Source organism: Podarcis vaucheri (genome assembly GCF_965113315.1).
Source record: "Podarcis vaucheri genome assembly, chromosome: 8".
NCBI lineage: Eukaryota > Metazoa > Chordata > Lepidosauria > Squamata > Lacertidae > Podarcis > Podarcis vaucheri.
The window spans coordinates 7941318-7958513 of record NC_138766.1 but is presented as its reverse complement, the minus strand read 5'-3'; the positions used below and the strand labels follow the sequence as shown (position 1 = coordinate 7958513).

General features: G+C 49.2%; 1 protein-coding gene and 1 pseudogene across 5 annotated transcripts in view; both read right to left on the bottom strand.

Annotated features, from left to right (window-relative positions):
- LOC309539751 (polyamine-modulated factor 1 pseudogene) overlaps window positions 1–17196 on the bottom strand; it is a 180027-nt pseudogene that overhangs the window by 40927 nt on the left and 121904 nt on the right. The window lies entirely within an intron of this gene.
- The window catches only part of PCDH1 (protocadherin 1), an 87330-nt gene continuing 78102 nt past the window's right edge, over window positions 7969–17196 (bottom strand). For 3 of the 4 annotated variants that reach the window (XM_082234215.1, XM_082234213.1, XM_082234214.1), the window contains exon 5: window positions 7969–12165. In XM_082234215.1, coding sequence (XP_082090341.1) covers window positions 11780–12165 — 386 coding nt within the window. In that variant the 3' untranslated portion in view covers window positions 7969–11779. Of the gene's footprint in view, window positions 12166–16705; window positions 16750–17196 lie in introns of all 4 variants that reach the window. The other variant, XM_082234216.1, reaches the window with a different exon arrangement.

Sequence of the window (17196 nt, the reverse complement as noted above, 5' to 3'; positions counted from 1 at the left end):
AGACGATCATGCATTGGTTGGGAGAAGTTCTGAGCATCAGTTCAGAAGTTATTAAGCTTTCCCTGCCCCACTGAAGCCTATGGAAACCAAAGTACTGGCAGATCGCAAAGGGCAAGGTCATGATCCAAAAATGAAGCCACATGTCCCGTCAGAAGTGCAGTGCTTGCAGAGAGAGACACCTAGTGGCTGCTATGTGCAATGCCTACTTTTTGTTGTTAAGGAATACTGTACATCTGTTTGGTCAGACAAGGGCTCACCAATATTTCTGCAGGACATTTAATATCTCCAACATTTAATGTGGGAACATGAGCTGTCATAGAATATCCTAACCTCGTGCACTGCAAACTCCAACCCTGCCCCTTAATCAGTGGTTGCAGTGTGGTAAGGTGTAGAATGAGGCTCTGCAGAAGCTTTTGGGAATGTTCAGGATTCTTCTCCAGCATTTATCCTCCCAACCACCCTGAAAGGTAGGCCACATGGAGGGATAATGACTGCAGCAATGTATCCCTTTGATATGCATGTCACAGCATCAGCCTCATGCCAGCATTCTGCACGAGCTGCAGTTTCTGGATCAATCAATAGGGAAGCCTCACACTGAGTGCAGCATTCAGGTCTTGAAGTCACCAGTGCCTAAACTGCGGTGATCAAACTATTTTGGTGCAGAAACAGTCACAGCTGTTTTACCAGCTGCAGCTGAGGAAAGGTGCTCCCGGCCACTGCTAAACAAAATGGCCCATTTGCTCTCTCACCTCTTCTTGGAATAAGAGCCAGGCAGACCTTCATTTAGCTTTTTAAAAATTATCCACAGATCCTTTATCCACCAAGACCTGCACATCTGTGCTTGCATTGCCACTGCCAGGCAGAGAGAGCCATCGCCTAGGCTTTCTGTAGAGCCGACTGCGGAAGACTCAAGAGTACTTCAGACTATCAAACAGATACTATTGCTACATAGAATATGCAAATCAGACCCCCCCTGCTGTGTATTTTGGGTTTCCACCATTTGACAGTTATAATTTACATTCTTTTGAGGTTCTATACCAGGGTTCTGCAACCTTTAAGACAAAAAGAGCCACTTGGACCCGTTTCCGAAGGAAAAAAAAACTGGGAGCCGCAAAACTCATCATTATAAAAATAACTTTTTTGTCACTTTTTATTATTTCTTTGTTTGACCCCTCAGAATTACTCCTCCTCATAGAAATAAATGTTAAATTAACAAGTTACCTTTTTGTGTGTGTGTGTTCTTCACTCCCCTTCATAACAGTGACCAGCATACATGCCCCCTTTCAATGCAGTGACTAGCGTACATGCCCCTTACAATGTAGCGGGCGGGCAGGCGGGAAGGTGACGTCGGGACAGTGCGTGACTATCGCACGCACCGTCCCCATGCGACGTCACAGCCAGTACAGCGCCCGCCACAGTGGGGAGTGTCGGGGCGCACAATGTGCCTCCTCCCCTCGCTAGTATCTGCCCCGGAGCCGCGGGTTGCTGACCCCTGTTCTATACCATGCCAAGTGTCCATACTTTCCAGGGACAGTCCTAGAATTACAAACAAGCAGACAGTAGCTTCTGTTCCTTCTCACTACCATATGGAAAAGCAGCCCCACGAGGCTCCTGTTAGTATGGTCAGAATCAGGGTTTGGGCCCCTGGTGGGTGCCGGACTTTTGATGCCTGACCCCGCTGTCAGTGCAAGTCTATGTGGCCTTAGCGGCTCAAATGCGCACTGGATTTATTTCTGTTAAGCTAATCTTGACCAATTACTCCCACGATGCTGTGAGAAATACAGACCTGTCTCTTGGCAGGGGTGCTGGCATCTCTCTCATAGCTTTGTACCTTTCAGAGAAATCCTGAAAGCAGCTTAAAATGCTTATTGTTATGTACTGAAGTTCTCACCCTGGGCCAGCAGGGTGATACTGTAGATAGTTCAGGTCCACATATGCAAATAAGGGATTGAAAGTGACGTTCAGTGATTGGATAGTTACAGAAAGTGGTTACAGTTACGTTGTACTGGAGCTCTATACAAGCAGGCTGGCTGAACCCTTCAGTTCAGTTCTGTTCTGGCCTGTGAATAAACAAGAGCCGTTTGAAGAATCGCTGTGTGGTCTGATATGTTCACCCACGACTTAACACTTATGATCCTGGCTCCTTGTTTTTGAGTGCCTCCAATGAGCTCAGCTGAGGAACCTCAGAACATTTTATTGCCAGTGCTACTTGCACGAGAAACTGATCCATGGCTTTTGGACACCCAAGAGGAAGAAGGACTGCTGGTTCAGAGATCTGGGATGAGCACTTCCAACACCAAGATGCAAAGCGAGTTGAGATGACGTGCTGCTTTTGAGGACAGAGCAGTCACAGGAAGTCCAGGGTGTCAGGAAGCCCACTGTACCTGCCAGCATTGAGATCCAGCCAAAGGACAGCAAGTGATACCCAAGCATAACATCAAGATATCTTTCAAGGCTCCTTCCTACATCTGCTCCTTTATTTTCTGTGAGTAGTTGCTGTAGAGAGTATTAAGTCTGGCTTTTCAATCCTGCCTCTTGCTGTAGATTAGATTCAGTTAGGAAGTGGCTGTGTATGCTCAGGTCTCTCATATATCCCTGATTTCCATGGCTATGAAAGTCTCCAGTTCTGCAGACCACAAGCTTAAACAAGGAAAGGCGTTATGATGTCACTCCTGAGACTAACATAACATATCCCATCAGATATGTTGTCATGTGAATTTCACCAACTATTCTGCAAGGCATTGGGTAGGGGGATTTTTAAACAGTTTAGAAAAGCAAAATTCTCAGAAAAATGTTTCAGAAAAATCTCTTCCAATAAGTTTAGATTCCTATAATACTGAAGAAAATCATATTAGTAATTCATGGATGGATGAAGGAAGCAAGGCTAAGAAAGGCTAACAGGAGAGAGTAGGGCCAAGCCCATTTTTGATTTCAAAAATATTAATATATACAGTATTAGGTTAGATCAACAGCTGTACCTAAAATTCACCACCCTACCTTGAGATGTTGAAATAGAAGTGTTTTTTTCATTCTCCTAGGTGAGGTCCAACAAGAAAACGCTACTCCTTTGTGCAGTGAAATGTCACATTTGCACATGAATCCTGCAATTCTCACATGCTTCACATGTATCTTTCGATTGGGAGCTGCCCAGAGTGGCTGGGGAAACTCAGCCAGATGGGCGGGGTATGTATAAATAAATAAATAAATAAATAAATAAATAAATAAATAAATTGTGTGATGCTCCACATCCTGTGCTGTTTTCAAAAGTTTAGCGTGGAATGGGCTGTAAGGTGGTGGACTGGGCTGTTCAGTACTATGCACCAACTGGATGTGAGAGGTTGGCAGCAGCTGGTGCCCAATTCCACAGCCGGGCCCAACTGGGTTCAAACCAGGGTGTGTGCCAGAAGTGCTGTTGTGCAGTAGCAGCTGGCCACCCGAGATGCCGTCACTTCCTCTACGAGCACCCAAGGGTGGCAAGGCCCCACTTTTAATCACCCTGAAGCCCTTTTCTCGAAATACAATGGAAGAACAGGGTGTAAGTTATGGAAATAAGGAACTGAAAAAACTAAATAAAACCATAAAGCAATTTTCAAATAATAAATACTAAGGAGGCGGCCACCTCCCCCTGTCTACACTTATTTTTACTTTGATCAGGATTTCCTCCTGTTCTCAGTCACACACTCTGCGTCAGCGCCTTGAAAGAAAAGTTGTTCCCTTCTGCTGACACCCCCCCACTCCACCGGGTTTCCTTTCCAGACAATAGCTATTCTGGTCTCCCATTGCGGATTTCCTTCCAGTGAATCGCACCAAGCCGTCAACTCAATGGCTCCCTTCCCCATTCCAATCTAGGAAAGCTAGCAGGGAAAGGCTGGATATAAGCACACCTGGTATCTCAGGGGTTGAGAGACTGCCCAGAGTTCAGCAGGCAGGCTCAGCCTCTGGTCTTTTAGCACCTACGGCAAAATATTACATTGTATAGTCACATGCTTTCTTCCCATTATGGTGGACCCTTCTCCCACAACTTGGGCTGCGGTCCTTATCACGACGCGCGTTCTTGTTGGGATCCTCACCTCCAGCCTGCTCCTCTCTGTGAAATCTAGCTCCGCTGATATTTGTCCCTTGCACCAAATTCTGGCAATAACCGTAACAACATGTAATTCTATGCTTGTCTACTGCATTTGAAGTACAGTGGTACCTCGGGTTAAGAACTTAATTCGTTCTGGAGGTCCGTTCTTAACCTGAAACTGTTCTTAACCTGAAGCACCACTTTAGCTAATGGGGCCTCCTGCTGCTGCCGCGCCGCAATTTCTGTTCTCATCCTGAAGCAAAGTTCTTAACCCGAGGTACTATTTCTGGGTTAGCAGAGTCTGTAACCTGAAGCGTATGTAACCTGAAGCGTCTGTAACCAGAGGTACCACTGTATTTCTGGTATTTCACCTTATTGAAATAATTCTTGGCAGCCCTGTGGGGCCCTCCCCCATCCCGTTTGGCTGCCGTCCGAAGCATAGTTACTTGAAAAGCTCAGTTAGCAACGTTCATGTTCACGTTCAATAGCATTCATGACAAAGAAAATGTGTGTAGGTTTGATTTTTGTATACTCAGCTTTGCCATGAATTCTCCAGGTGTTAAAGGTCCATTAGGTCCAGTTGCAGACGACTCTGGGGTTGCGGAGCTCATCTTGCTTTACTGGCTGAGGGAGTCAGCGTACAGCTTCTAGGTCATGTGGCCAGCATGACTAAGCCGCTTCTGGCGAAACCAGAGCAGCGCACAGAAACGCCATTTACCTTCCCGCCGGAGCGGTACCTATTTATCTGCTTGAACTTTGACGTGCTTTCGAATTGCTAGGTTGGCAGGAGCAGGGACCGAGCGACGGGAGCTCACCCCGTTGCGAGGATTCGAACCGCTGACCTTCCAATTGGTTCAAGTCACATCAAGCTTGCCCCAAAGATTCAGAACTATCTCAGAACTTCACAAGGGTGTTTTGACATTTTCCTGCAACCCAGTTTGATATACGTTTGCTTTCTCCAACCAACCTGCCCCCCGGCAAGCTCTACATAAGTGGAAAATGCCCAGCATAGAGAAGGAGCTCTATATGTGCCCTCTATGCGTTTCCTTTGACAGGAAATGATTTTAAACACATTTTACTTCCAGTAATGTGGAGGTACAGTGGGCCTACCTTATCAAAGGCAAAAACGCACAGAGGGGAACCCCCAGAACTGCTCCCAATCTCATGAGGTGGTGGGCTGCTTACCTGGTGCAATGGAGGGAGGGAATATAAATAAATGGGACAGCAGAGAATGGTTTTCCATTAATCTATTTGCTTCTCCCTGCCGACTAAAGCAAGCACATCTGGTTAAGGGATGAAGCTCCCTAAGTTGACAAGTAAAGGGTGGACTTATGGTACACATCAGGGGAGATCCAGGGCTGATTCCACCTCACTTGGCCCACGCCCTTGGCCCAAGATCCTCCTGAACTGATCTGACTTTGGGTTTGGCTGAATCCAGTGCACAGCCCTGCTAGTTACCTCCAAAGATTCCTGGTGGAAGAGATACTCCCCCTACGTGGATTTTGGGAAATGCTATCAAGAGATCTCTATTGGCTTGTGCTGGGGAAGGCATAGATCCGGGTTAAAAAACAGACCCAAACTCCCTTCCCAAATCACTGGGGTGTCCTGGGGAAATGATTCACTGAGAACAGGGCCAGTCCACCCATGAGGTACAGGCATCCGGCAGGATTTCCCCCCCACCCTAACGGGACCAGCACCCACCCTTGCCGCCACATGATCCCAGTAAGCGAGGCTTGCAGAGTGAGGAGGGCGGTACCAGAGCCGTAGCTAGGTGATCTTGCGCCCCTGGCAAAACTGTCCAGATTGCGCCCCCAAATTAGCTCTTCTTTCCGCCTCCACTCTAACCCTCCCCCCCATTCAATTCACCCTCTATTAAAAACCTTTTCTTATGAGGCAATAATCAATATTTTCATTTATGGACATATTTTTAAGCCAATTTTGTGTGCCCCCTTGCCTGCGCCCCTTGGGGGGGCCCACCTCACCACCCCCTAACTACAGCCAAACAGGCCCCTGCCACCATAAATAAAGATCTCCCCACCTTTCTAAAGTTCTGGACACAGAGCCATCTTTCCCACAGGGCTTAGTGGCGCATCGTGCCAGGGCGCTGGCCTCTCAGGGGCACCCCAGCAAGTGGGGGAGCTGTGGGGCTTTGCCGGTGGCCTCCCCTTTCCCTGCATGCCTGCCAGCTGCACCCCGCCAACCATAAGGCTGGCAGGCGTGCAGCTTCCCTCCCAAGTCTCTGCGGGGATCGTTCTCCTCCCTAGGAAGCTTGGGAGGGGAGCAACGTCACTCCCAAGCCCAGTGGCGTAGCGTGGGTTGTCAGCACCCGGGGCAAGGCAAGTAATTTGCGCCCCCTAACCCTAACCCCCAGATGTAGCACCCGGTGCGGCCTGCCCCCCCTGCACTCCCCACGCTACGCCACTGCCCAAGCCACTGCAAAGATCACTCTCCCGCAGCGGCATGGGGGAGAGTTGCACCCACCCCCCAATGGATGGCAGTGCGCAGCTACGACCACCCCAACACTATCCATGGTAATTTGGGGGCGCAGGGTGGATATTTGCGCCTCAGAGCTGCATCTGCAAAAGACAGCCCTGTCCGGGCATTTACCCAGGCAGCCTGGTTTCATTTCGGGAGAGAGGAATCCAGGAAAACGGCAGCTGCAGCTACTCTGTGGGTGCCCCAGGTGTGGGGCAGACAGCTTTCCCAGATGAGAAACAATATCCCTGAGGTCAGGCGGAACCCCACTTCCTTGATCTATCTGGTCTAGGCTGAGTTTCAGTTTATTCGTTCTCATCCAGCCATATTGCTGACCTCAGACACTTGTTTGGCAGCCTTCTTAAAACAGCCCCCCGGGGTGGGGAAATTGGCTCAGGGCAGCAGGGCACACAAGGGATACTTTAAATTTTGTTCCCCCCAGGCCATTTACTTGCTCACTGAAGCTGCTAAAAGTCTCACAGGGGATGATGGATGGAGGGAGGGACTTGATACAACACAGACTATTGGCACAACGCAAATAAAGAGTCCACTTCATCATATGCATAATTATCCTTCATTGGATCCACAATGAAGTGGATCCACATTATGCCAGAATAAAATCGGTCCAGTATACCTGAAGGAGCGTCTCCACCCCCATCGTTCTGCCCAGACACTGAGGTCCAGCGCCGAGGGCTTTCTGGCGGTTCCCTCATTGCGAGAAGTAAGGTTACAAGGAACCAGACAGAGGGCCTTTTAGGTAGTGGCGCCCACCCTGTGGAACGCCTTCCCACCAGATGTCAAAGAGAAAAACAACGACCAGACTTTTAGAAGACATCTGAAGGCAGCCCTGTTTAGGGAAGCTTTTATTGTTTAATAGACTATTGTGTTTTAATATTCTGTTGGAAGCTGCCCAGAGTGGGCGGGGTATAAATAATAAATTATTATTATTAATATTATTAAATTGCCAGGCTTTAACATTTTGGCAGCCTTTAACTTCTGTCTGCAAGATGCCTTTTGAGAACTTTGCCCTGAAAGGCAAGTTTGATATATTTAAGCTAAGTTTATAAGAGGCTACACAACTGTTTTTTTTCTGCTATGAAAATGGGCATAATATAGATGTCTTTCCCTCCTGTGGGCAAATATCATCTGGCAGGGGACACTGAGCTGGAAGAATTCATTGAATCCCCTTCCCTCCTTCTGGTGCTACTGTTCCAGGCTAACTAACCCTTATTTACAGGCTAGTGGTGTTTTACACACACACACACACACACACACACACACACACACACACACACACGGAGATCTAGTCATGGGTCTTCCTGGTTGCATATTTTGTCCTTCAGAAATGATACGGAGAGAAGCCCACGGTACACATATCTAACACCTACCCTAACTGATCTGCCGAGCCAATAAATCAGATCAAGCCAGAAGGTTTTCACATTTTTATTGTAAAGCTTTGGGAGGGCTAATTACAGTGGAGTTTGTCATCTGACAGCTCAGCAAACAAACAGAATGGAAGAGAACAGAAAAGGGCTCACAAGGTGTCATGCTCACTGTTCCAAACAAAAAGGATTACAAGGGAATCAATTGTGCTCATGGTGCCTGGGGAGAACGAAGCCCCGGGCCCAAAGCCTTCCCAGTGCAAGGGGAATGCATCACATTGAGAGCAATACAACCTTAGCAAGAGAGGCAGCGCCTAAACATAGGTCACCATCTGAAAAATAGTTGGGTACTCTTTATTCTGCCGTAGGATTCCTCCTTTTAGAAAAAGCTACACCTGCATGTACATAAAACTGTACAAAAAACAAGGCATCACAAGCAAGGAACTGAAATCTCATATAAATAGAACCAACACGAAGAGCTACAAAGGGGTCACTTGGCTCCATCTTACACAGCTGGCCTGTGCCTGGCCTCCCACCTTTGGTTTTACCCCTGGCTTGTCCTAGTGCAGTGCTCAAAAGTGTCCTTCCCTCCCCCCTCGCCCTTCAATGTGCTTGTCTAGCCCAGGACCCTTGAGCTCCTCCTCCTTCCCCACCCCATCTCTGTGCACATAGGCTCTCTCCTTCTGGCTTTGACTTGTGCAAAATGAGCTTCTCCTGGTGGCACCTGGGCTCTTGGAGATCGCCTGCACCACCCTGTGGCACCTCCCTATTCCGTGGCCTTTCAGCCCAATGGCACTACCGCTGTCCCCCCAAAACATCCTCACCTCTTCTGCCGCACGCGGGAGGCAGCTATGTCTTGAACGTGGTTTTCCTCATGGTTTTCCTTCATGGCACCAGAGACCAAGCCCCCTTCTCTTTCCTCCCTCCGCCTTCTTTTATCCGATTTTCCAGGGGCAAACCAAGAGGGAAGAGGTGGAAGACTTTACACACACACACTCACACTCACACGCGCGCACACACACCATGTGAGATACCATCAGATACACCAGTGTGGATTGATCCGGCCTGTCATTCACATTCACGTATCGGCCTTTGCCTAACTAAGAAGGGGACAAGTAACCCTAGCTTGCTTGGTACATGCTCATTTTGCTCCATGGAGCCCTGTGGCAAATGTCTCCAAGGATGGGAGCAGCGTTCGGCTGAGGGTAGCCTTAAAATGCCCGTTGTCAAGCGAAAGGCCTGGGCTTTTCCGTTGTGTTCTTTTTGCTTTCTTTCAGCAGGCCCAACTTATGGACAGGCCTATTTGAATGTCCCATTCCATAGGCATTTTTATTATTATTATTATTAAAAATGAAATAAGGTAACCTTACCTGGGAACCACAGGTATTCTCTGGTGAGTGAGCCTGGCTCCCATCTATGCCTTCCACAGCAGGGAAGTACTAATATGGAAGAGCAAGAGGGTCCTGCCCCCTCTCCACCTTAGAGTGACACTTTAAAGTGTCTGGAAAGGACAATGTATGGTTCAGGATGGGTGGCTGAAATCCCTTTGATCCCTGGGCAGAGCAGATATACGCTTGTGTTTGAGTGGGTATGGGAAGAACAGCCATTTCCAGCTCCTTTGAGGTCAAAGCTCACCACTGGCCACCCAGCCTCTTGGTACCAGAATAAATAGGTAGTGCAAGGCGCCCCCTACCATCTGTGACCAGCCCTGAGTCTCAGAGAGTGTAGGCAACAGAACAGGAACGTCCTTTGCTCTCGTGCAGACTGCAAGTCACCAGGGATCTCAAACGGAGGACTCTAGTACTGAGATCCAGACACCTAATTCTCTGGTTGGTGGCAGCCATTGAAGGAAACTGCTTGTTTGCTCTGTTCTGCACTTTGGTGTCACCAGTGCCAGTGGTCAGAAGATGATAGTTTAGCAACCTACTTGGTGGGAGCCAGATGACACAATGGGACAAGAGGGTCCTATAAAGCTTCTGGCTCTGGCCTGGCTGTTCAGTCTTGGAGACTGCTCCTCCCCACCTACCTGCTTCCAGACTGTCAGCCCGGACACACACACACACACAACTGTACCACAAAAGCTAAGGAGAAGTATCCCTGCAGATACCACGAGGTGCTTCTCCCCTTCTCCCCAGATCCATGCAACAGAGAAAGTTGAACAGAGACACAGCAAAGGGTGACGACCAGTCTGCCTCCTGCAGCCCAGCTAAGAAGAACACATCCATGACCCATGGCAAAATGTGGGGAGGGGGCAGGGTCTATGGGCACCAGAAGAACCAAGTCCAATGCAGGGACCAAGAGGGCTGAGCCGGGCCCAACAAGTATCAGTGGTCAGGTGAACAGAGCTCCCACACTGGAGTTTGTACCAATGAATGTTGTGCGGGACAAACAGTTGTATCCTCCATTGCCATGCAGATTGGAGTGAAGCCCCACCGCTTGCAGGGTGGACAGGTGGATGGGCAGGGATGGCCACGAGCTCTTGGCTATATGGAGCCAGGTCCAATTAAGTCAGGACACCTACGAGCAACTGAAGAACCAAGTTACTTGAGCAGCCCATGGGTGGCTGGAGGTGGAAGAGTGCCCCTCGCCCAATTGGGGCTGGTCTTTTCACCCATCCAAGGGGACAACCCACTGCGGGGATCAATGCTTCCAAGGGTAGTTCCATGATTTGTTATAGGGCCCTGCTGGAACCACGATACCACCAGAGAGTTCCTATGTGGCTAAACCTGTGGCACCCAAAGAGAACATTGGAGCCCTTGAGGCTGGCTCTCTGGTCTCAAGGCAGAGGGAGGGAGGGGGGTGACTCCAGCATACAGAGGCCTCGTGGCCCCCAATGTGACCCTGAGTCAAAGCTCCATTCACAAAGGCAATGGTGGCTTACAGGCAGACTTTTCAAAGGCCGGGATCATGGCGCTGGGGCCCAGTGACCCCATGGGAGTTCCCTGCCTCGCGTGAGGCAGAAGAGATACTGGGAAGTTAGGGGGTTGGACGTCTCTTCCACCTTTCCAGCTGGCCTTAGCTCCACTGTCCAGGGGGCAGGGGCAAAGGAGGACCAGATGGAAGCCACAACCAGCAGCTCTAAGGCTCCTCCCTCCTCCTCACATGTGACGAGAAGAGTTGCTGAAGTCTGGAAAGAGATTGGGGTTGAAAGCTCTGCAATGCCCTTCCGCCCAATCCTGGTGACCGGCCAGAGCTCTCCCCTCACCAGCCAGTGCCCCATCCTTTTTACACTGTGGAAGGCGAGGGTGGGCTGCTTGGAAGCACTTGCTCCCATGTGCTCTTCTGTGTGGTGAAAGATTCAAGCTGGAAATTGCTCCCTGTGGTTTTGTTTTGTTTCAAAGTCTTTTTGTTTCAAGGACAATAAAACTTCTGATCAGGCAGGACGCAAATGTCATTCCTAAGATTCATATTTACAGGAGTCTACAGTAACAAGAGAGGCAGCTTTTCCCCCTGGACCTGTGCCAGGTGCCCTTGGCCCTGTGCCCAATGGACTCCACCAAGTCTACATGGACCTTTGGTAACTCAGCCCTTCCCCCCACCCCCAGCCCTGAAGCCATGAGGCCAAGCCCTCTTCGCTACGTTCCTCTCTCCCTCTTTCCAGGCATCTAGGGACCACTCTACTGAGAGCTTGGTAATTCATGTTGACATCGGTTCTCTTGCCCTGGGAGCAATGAGTTCATAAAAAAGTGTTCCTGTGCCCAGGGCCTGGGCAAGGCATTCTCACCTGGCAGGCACAGAACCACCAATGCGAGCGATAAAGCATCACAGTTTGAAAAGTCCCTTCTTTTTATTCTTCTTTGAAATCCAGACACTGGTCTGAGGTGTTTCGCAGGCACCTTCCACGGTCCTCTTCATCTCACAGGTAGATCTCCCGCTTGGCAGTTTGGGACGATGGTGTGGTGGCTGCCTGGAAGTCCGAGGTCTGGGTCAGAGGGATTTCCTCCATGGGGGAGTCCTTGCAGGGCTCATGGCTACTGTTGGAGAAGGCACTGTACGTGGGGAGCAGGTGGAGGTTAGCCATTTTGGTGTTGCGCTCTTCTGAGAGTCTGGGGCTGCCATTCCCAACTTGTTCTTGACTCCCTCTGTCTTGATAAGGCACAAATGTGGAGAGTTTGAGGGCGTTCTTGGGCCTCCGGCTTGGAGAGGACTGACCTGGCATCCAGCAGGTGTCAGAGTGACCAAACTCTGTGCATTCCCGGGTGCAGTTCCCTGTCATGGCTACGTCAGGCAGAGGCCGGAGATCTGCATACAACAACAACAAAAGGGAAGGAGAGGGAGGAGGATTAAACACGCATAGAGACACAGTGCGCAGTGTGAGAAGCTGCTATGGCCAAACTTCAGGCAAATCATGCCTGGGAGTACACACCCTCAGGAGCCATCTTCCTCACCTGTCCTTTCCATTATTCCAGTGCTGCAATACTCACAGAAGAAGTACCAGAAGTGAGGACTGGAGCAGAGGCAGAGATGGGGGAGCACCACTGGTTCAGACACTCTGGGCACAGAGCCTTGGGGGGGGCACCACTAGGATGCAAGGCGAGAGGGTGCCAAATATTGGTGCTGCGCAGGGCGCCGCTGAAAGTTGAGGACCCAAGGTCTGCAACTGACTAGAGAGTCAAGCAAAGCACTAGCCCTCATGGGTTAGGTGAGTTGTATTACTATAAAGGTAAAGGTAAAGGGACCCCTGACCATTAGGTCCAGTTGTGGCCGACTCTGGGGTTGCAGAGCTCATCTCGCTTTATAGGCCGAGGGAGCCAGCGTACAGCTTCCGGGTCATGTGGCCAGCATGGAGTGGTACCTATTGATCTACTTGCACTTTGATGTGCTTTCGAACTGCTAGGTTGGCAGGAGCTGGGACTGAACAACGGGAGCTCACCCTGTTGCGGGGATTTGAACCGCAGACCTTCTGATCGGCAAGTCCTAGGCTCTGTGGTTTAACCCACAGCGCCACCCGTTTCCCATTGTATTACTATATGCCAGGCAAAAAGACTGAGGCCTGGTCCAGACAACAGAATGAGGCTGGACTGATATATAACCGAGTCCAGATGGGGCAAAATGAATGCTAACACTTCAGACTGTAGAAGAGGGATCAGATGTGTGACTACTCTTCTACATTAGGAAAATCTTTACATGCAGAAAACACAGCAAAGGAGAGAAAAGGCTAGAGAGAAAATTTCTCCCAAAAGGTTTTGTTTTTTTACCTGCAGATATATATATATATATATATATATATATATATATATATATATATTTAATGGGACGCGGGTGGCGCTGTGGGCTAAAGCCTCAGCGCCTAGGGCTTGCCGATCGAAAGGTCGGCGGTTCGAATCCCCGCGGCGGGGTGCGCTCCCGCTGCTCGGTCCCAGCGCCTGCCCACCTAGCAGTTCGAAAGCACCCCCGGGGGCAAGTAGATAAATAGGTACCGCTTACTAGCGGGAAGGTAAACGGCGTTCCGTGTGCGGCTCTGGCTCGCCAGAGCAGTGTTGTCACGCTGGCCACGTGACCCGGAAGTGTCTTCGGACAGCGCTGGCCCCCGGCCAATAGATGTGAGATGGGCGCACAAACCCCAGAGTCTGTCAAGACTGGCCCGTTCGGGCAGGGGTACCTTTACCTTTACCTTTATATTTTTTTTAAAAAAATTGGCATTCCTCCCACTTACAGTCTGAAATGCCTATACAGTCTACCTCCTCCGGGATTCTTTCATCTTATTTACCTTCATGTGCAAACCAAGCCTATAGCTTAGGCCAGTCTAAAGAACTCTGTCTTTCTGTTTACCTCTGGTTTGGTTTGGTTTTTTGCACATGTGCGTATGCACAAACATACCCCCGACCCCACACCCTACAGGATCGTAGTACCAGTTCTCATTTCAGCCAGATTTCCTTTATTTGCCAGCAGAGGCCACCTCTCCTTCCCAAGGGGGGGCACCTGGGCACTAAAAACCAGAAGCCGCTCCCCAAGGTGGCAGCTGCTCCCCTGCCTAGGCTACAGCTGACGTGGACATAGGGAAAAAAACACATATACCCGCATTTTTCGCTCTATAAGATGCAGCAGACCACAAGACGCACCTAGTTTTTGGAGGAGGAAGACAAGAAAAAAAATATTCTGAATCTCAGAAGCCAGAATAGCAACAGGGATCGCTGCACAGTGAAAGCAGCAATCCCTCTTGCTGTTCTGGCTTCTGGGATAGCTGCGCAGCCTGCATTCGCTCCATAAGATGAACACACGTCAGAGCTGCTTCCAGATCCGAGCTCACAGAGGATCACGCTAGCCAGCGTTCACTGTATAAAAGTCTTTATTGATTTACAGTTTCCATTTCCAAGCTGCAGCGCGCAACTCTACGTCTTATAAGCTAGACCGGCGAAGCTCCGTCTGAGTCCCCGCCTCCTGTACACCAACTTAATACCCTAGCCTTACTCCACCTTTTCCTCCTGACCGTTCTTCTCTGGGTCCCTCTGCCCCCCGTGGTCTCTTCCTTCCGGGACTCTTCTGACGCTGACCCCCCGGACCCTTTCCAACTGCTGCTCTCTGAACCCCCCTTTGTCCCTTCTTCCTGGGGTGTCCCCCTAAGCTCCCCCCTTGCTCTGGTCAGTGGCGCTCCTTTCTGTGAATCTTCCGATTCACTGGAAAGACTCGGAGATCTCGGGTCGTCGTCATCGCTCATCTTTCCTTCGGACTCCTCCCCTTCACTCTCTGTTTCCTCCCTTGCCCTCGCCTCTGCTCCTGAACCCCTGACAACACATTTCCCCTTAATTTTTAGGAGGGAAAAAGTGAGTCTTATAGAGCAAAAAATACGGTATATGTATGTTGCGACGAGAATATTTCCATGCACAGAACTGAACCCTAGATGCCTAAGGACTTGCAAGGCACCTCACTAGTATTATGGTGCAGAGGACGGACTTGAGCTTCAACTAGGGAAACCTGGATTCAGCTCCCAGCTCAGCTGTGAAGGCTGCCAGGGGACTTGGACAGTCATTCTGTCCCATGATGACCTATCTCGCAGGGATGCCTAGATGGAAAAGAAAAAGTAGCTCAGACTCCTTAAATAAATTATATGTAGCTGTTTGGGCCAAAGGTGCCTAACAGATCTCTCGCCATGCTTTTATAAAAAGAATTTTTCACTGGGGAAGGGCATTTTTAATCATGCAAAAAGGAGGGCTTAGCCTTTCATTAGAATAAAATCCACACTATGAAGCAATATTGTGACAAATGTACTTTAATTTAAATGTGATTTTTTTTAAAAAATAGTATTTACATTTAAATAAAAGCACCCAGATTTTCAAAATAACTGCATGCCCGAGATGATATTTTCTGCATTCTGCGCCATCTGAATTTCCATCCATGGATGCTTCTCCCTCCCCCCCCCGCTGCCCCCCACAGAAACCTGTGAAGCTTCAGTGGAAGGGGATGTGCTGTGTTTGGTTTTTTCAAATGATTCCATCGCCTGCAATTGCTTGCCTTTACTAAGAAGGGGCACAGAATGGGTGAGGTGGGCCAAGGGATCCGTGCCCTGAGGGTGAAGAAGCAGGCTGGACAAACAGAAAAGTGGCAACACTTTGAGCTCACTAGAAGGCAATTCACAAGGGCTGGAGGAGGAGAATTCCCCACTACTATACATGCTTAAAAATACCCTGCAATATCTCTATTTATGGGCCCATTCCTGCAAGCTCAGACACCAATTATCCACGCTAATTGATGTCACTACCAATTAAGGAAGGACAAGTCAGTCTAAGATAGTGTGTGTGTGTGTGTGTGTGTGTGTGTGTGTGTGTATGTGTATGTGTGTATGTAATATCTTATGGAAATTTGCCCTGTCCCACTTTAAAGTTGCTCTAACAACTTGTAAAAGGCTATAAAATACTGGTGTGCTGCAGACTGCAGGCAGATACACTATCAATAAAAAAATAAAAAATAAAAAAATAAAAAATAAAATAAAATATCCCCTTCTGCCACCCATCCTGAGCACTCCAATACTAGCTTTGCTAATGTCCCCTAAGGCTTATGCTTATGCTTACCAGGAAATCGTGTTACAGCTATACTTCTGAATGCTCCACTGGTTCACTGCTTTGTCTCAAGGGATCATGTGGATCACCTTTCCTGCCCTCCCACATAACCACGCCCAAAATGCCAAGACTGATTCCTCTTGCCCATTGGCATTTGTGATATATACTATAATCGCTGCATAGGATTCACACAGATGGGGAAGCAGACTAAAACACTTTAATGAATAAGCAAATCAATGAAGAATAATAAAGATGGAAACCATGAGCTGAGCTCAGCCACCTCCCTTCCCCTTTGCTCTCCGTCGCCCAGAGATTCCAGCGACAACAGAGGGAAGAAAAAGCAAAGGGACTGGATAATATATCTGCAGGGAGGCTCAGAACATGCCAGCATCCTCTTTTCCTGAGCTTTTGAAATTGCATCAGCTGTTGCCTGTCGCACTCTTTGCCCCCAAGAGCATGCGTTTCCCCAAGTCATGCAGGACTGAACATTTCTGTTTGGTTTTGCCCCGTTTTTGGTAGCAGCAAAGCGGAAGCACATCTCTCTCTCTCTCTCTCTCTCTCTCTCTCTCTCTCTCTCACCTCGCATTTCCACCCACGCCAGTTTGCCAGCAGTGCCTTTGTTCCATCTCCCAAGGCTGCCTCCCAAAACATCTCCACGCTGCTCCAAGCGGGGCTGCGCTTCCTACAGCCCCACGTCCGTTGCCTCCCCGCAACCCTCTCAAGGTGTGTGTGGGATTCGTAGGTCCCTGCGCCCACGCTCTCCATGGAAAGCCATGCACACCTACCTGGGTGCAGAGCCCCCTTCACAGTCTGCTCCATTCAGGGGACACTAATGAGGAGCAGAAAAAGGAGGAGAGGGTCACTCAGGATCAGGGCCGGATTTAGGTTGGATGAGGCCCTAAGCTACTGAAGGTCACAGGGCCCTTTCTATGTCCAGCTGTCCTTTGTCAACACAAATTCTCGCTGTTTTTTGTGTTGAATATATGCTATATGGTCATTTGTGGACCTAATATGTATCTAATGCCATTTGCCACTGTTGCGGTATGTAGGTTTTATTTTCATCTTATATTTTGGAAATGTACGTCCAGTTTTTCTTTCCTTTAATTTTTTTGGGGGGTCCCAAGAGAGTGGGGCCCTAAGCTATAGCTTGATTAGCTTATACGTAAATCCGGCACTGCTCAGGATACGGCCCCACTCTCAACTCCCTAAGGGTTCACTGTCCCACCTACCCATCCAGCAATCCCATGGGGCTTTCACCACCAAAGCAAGGCAATGC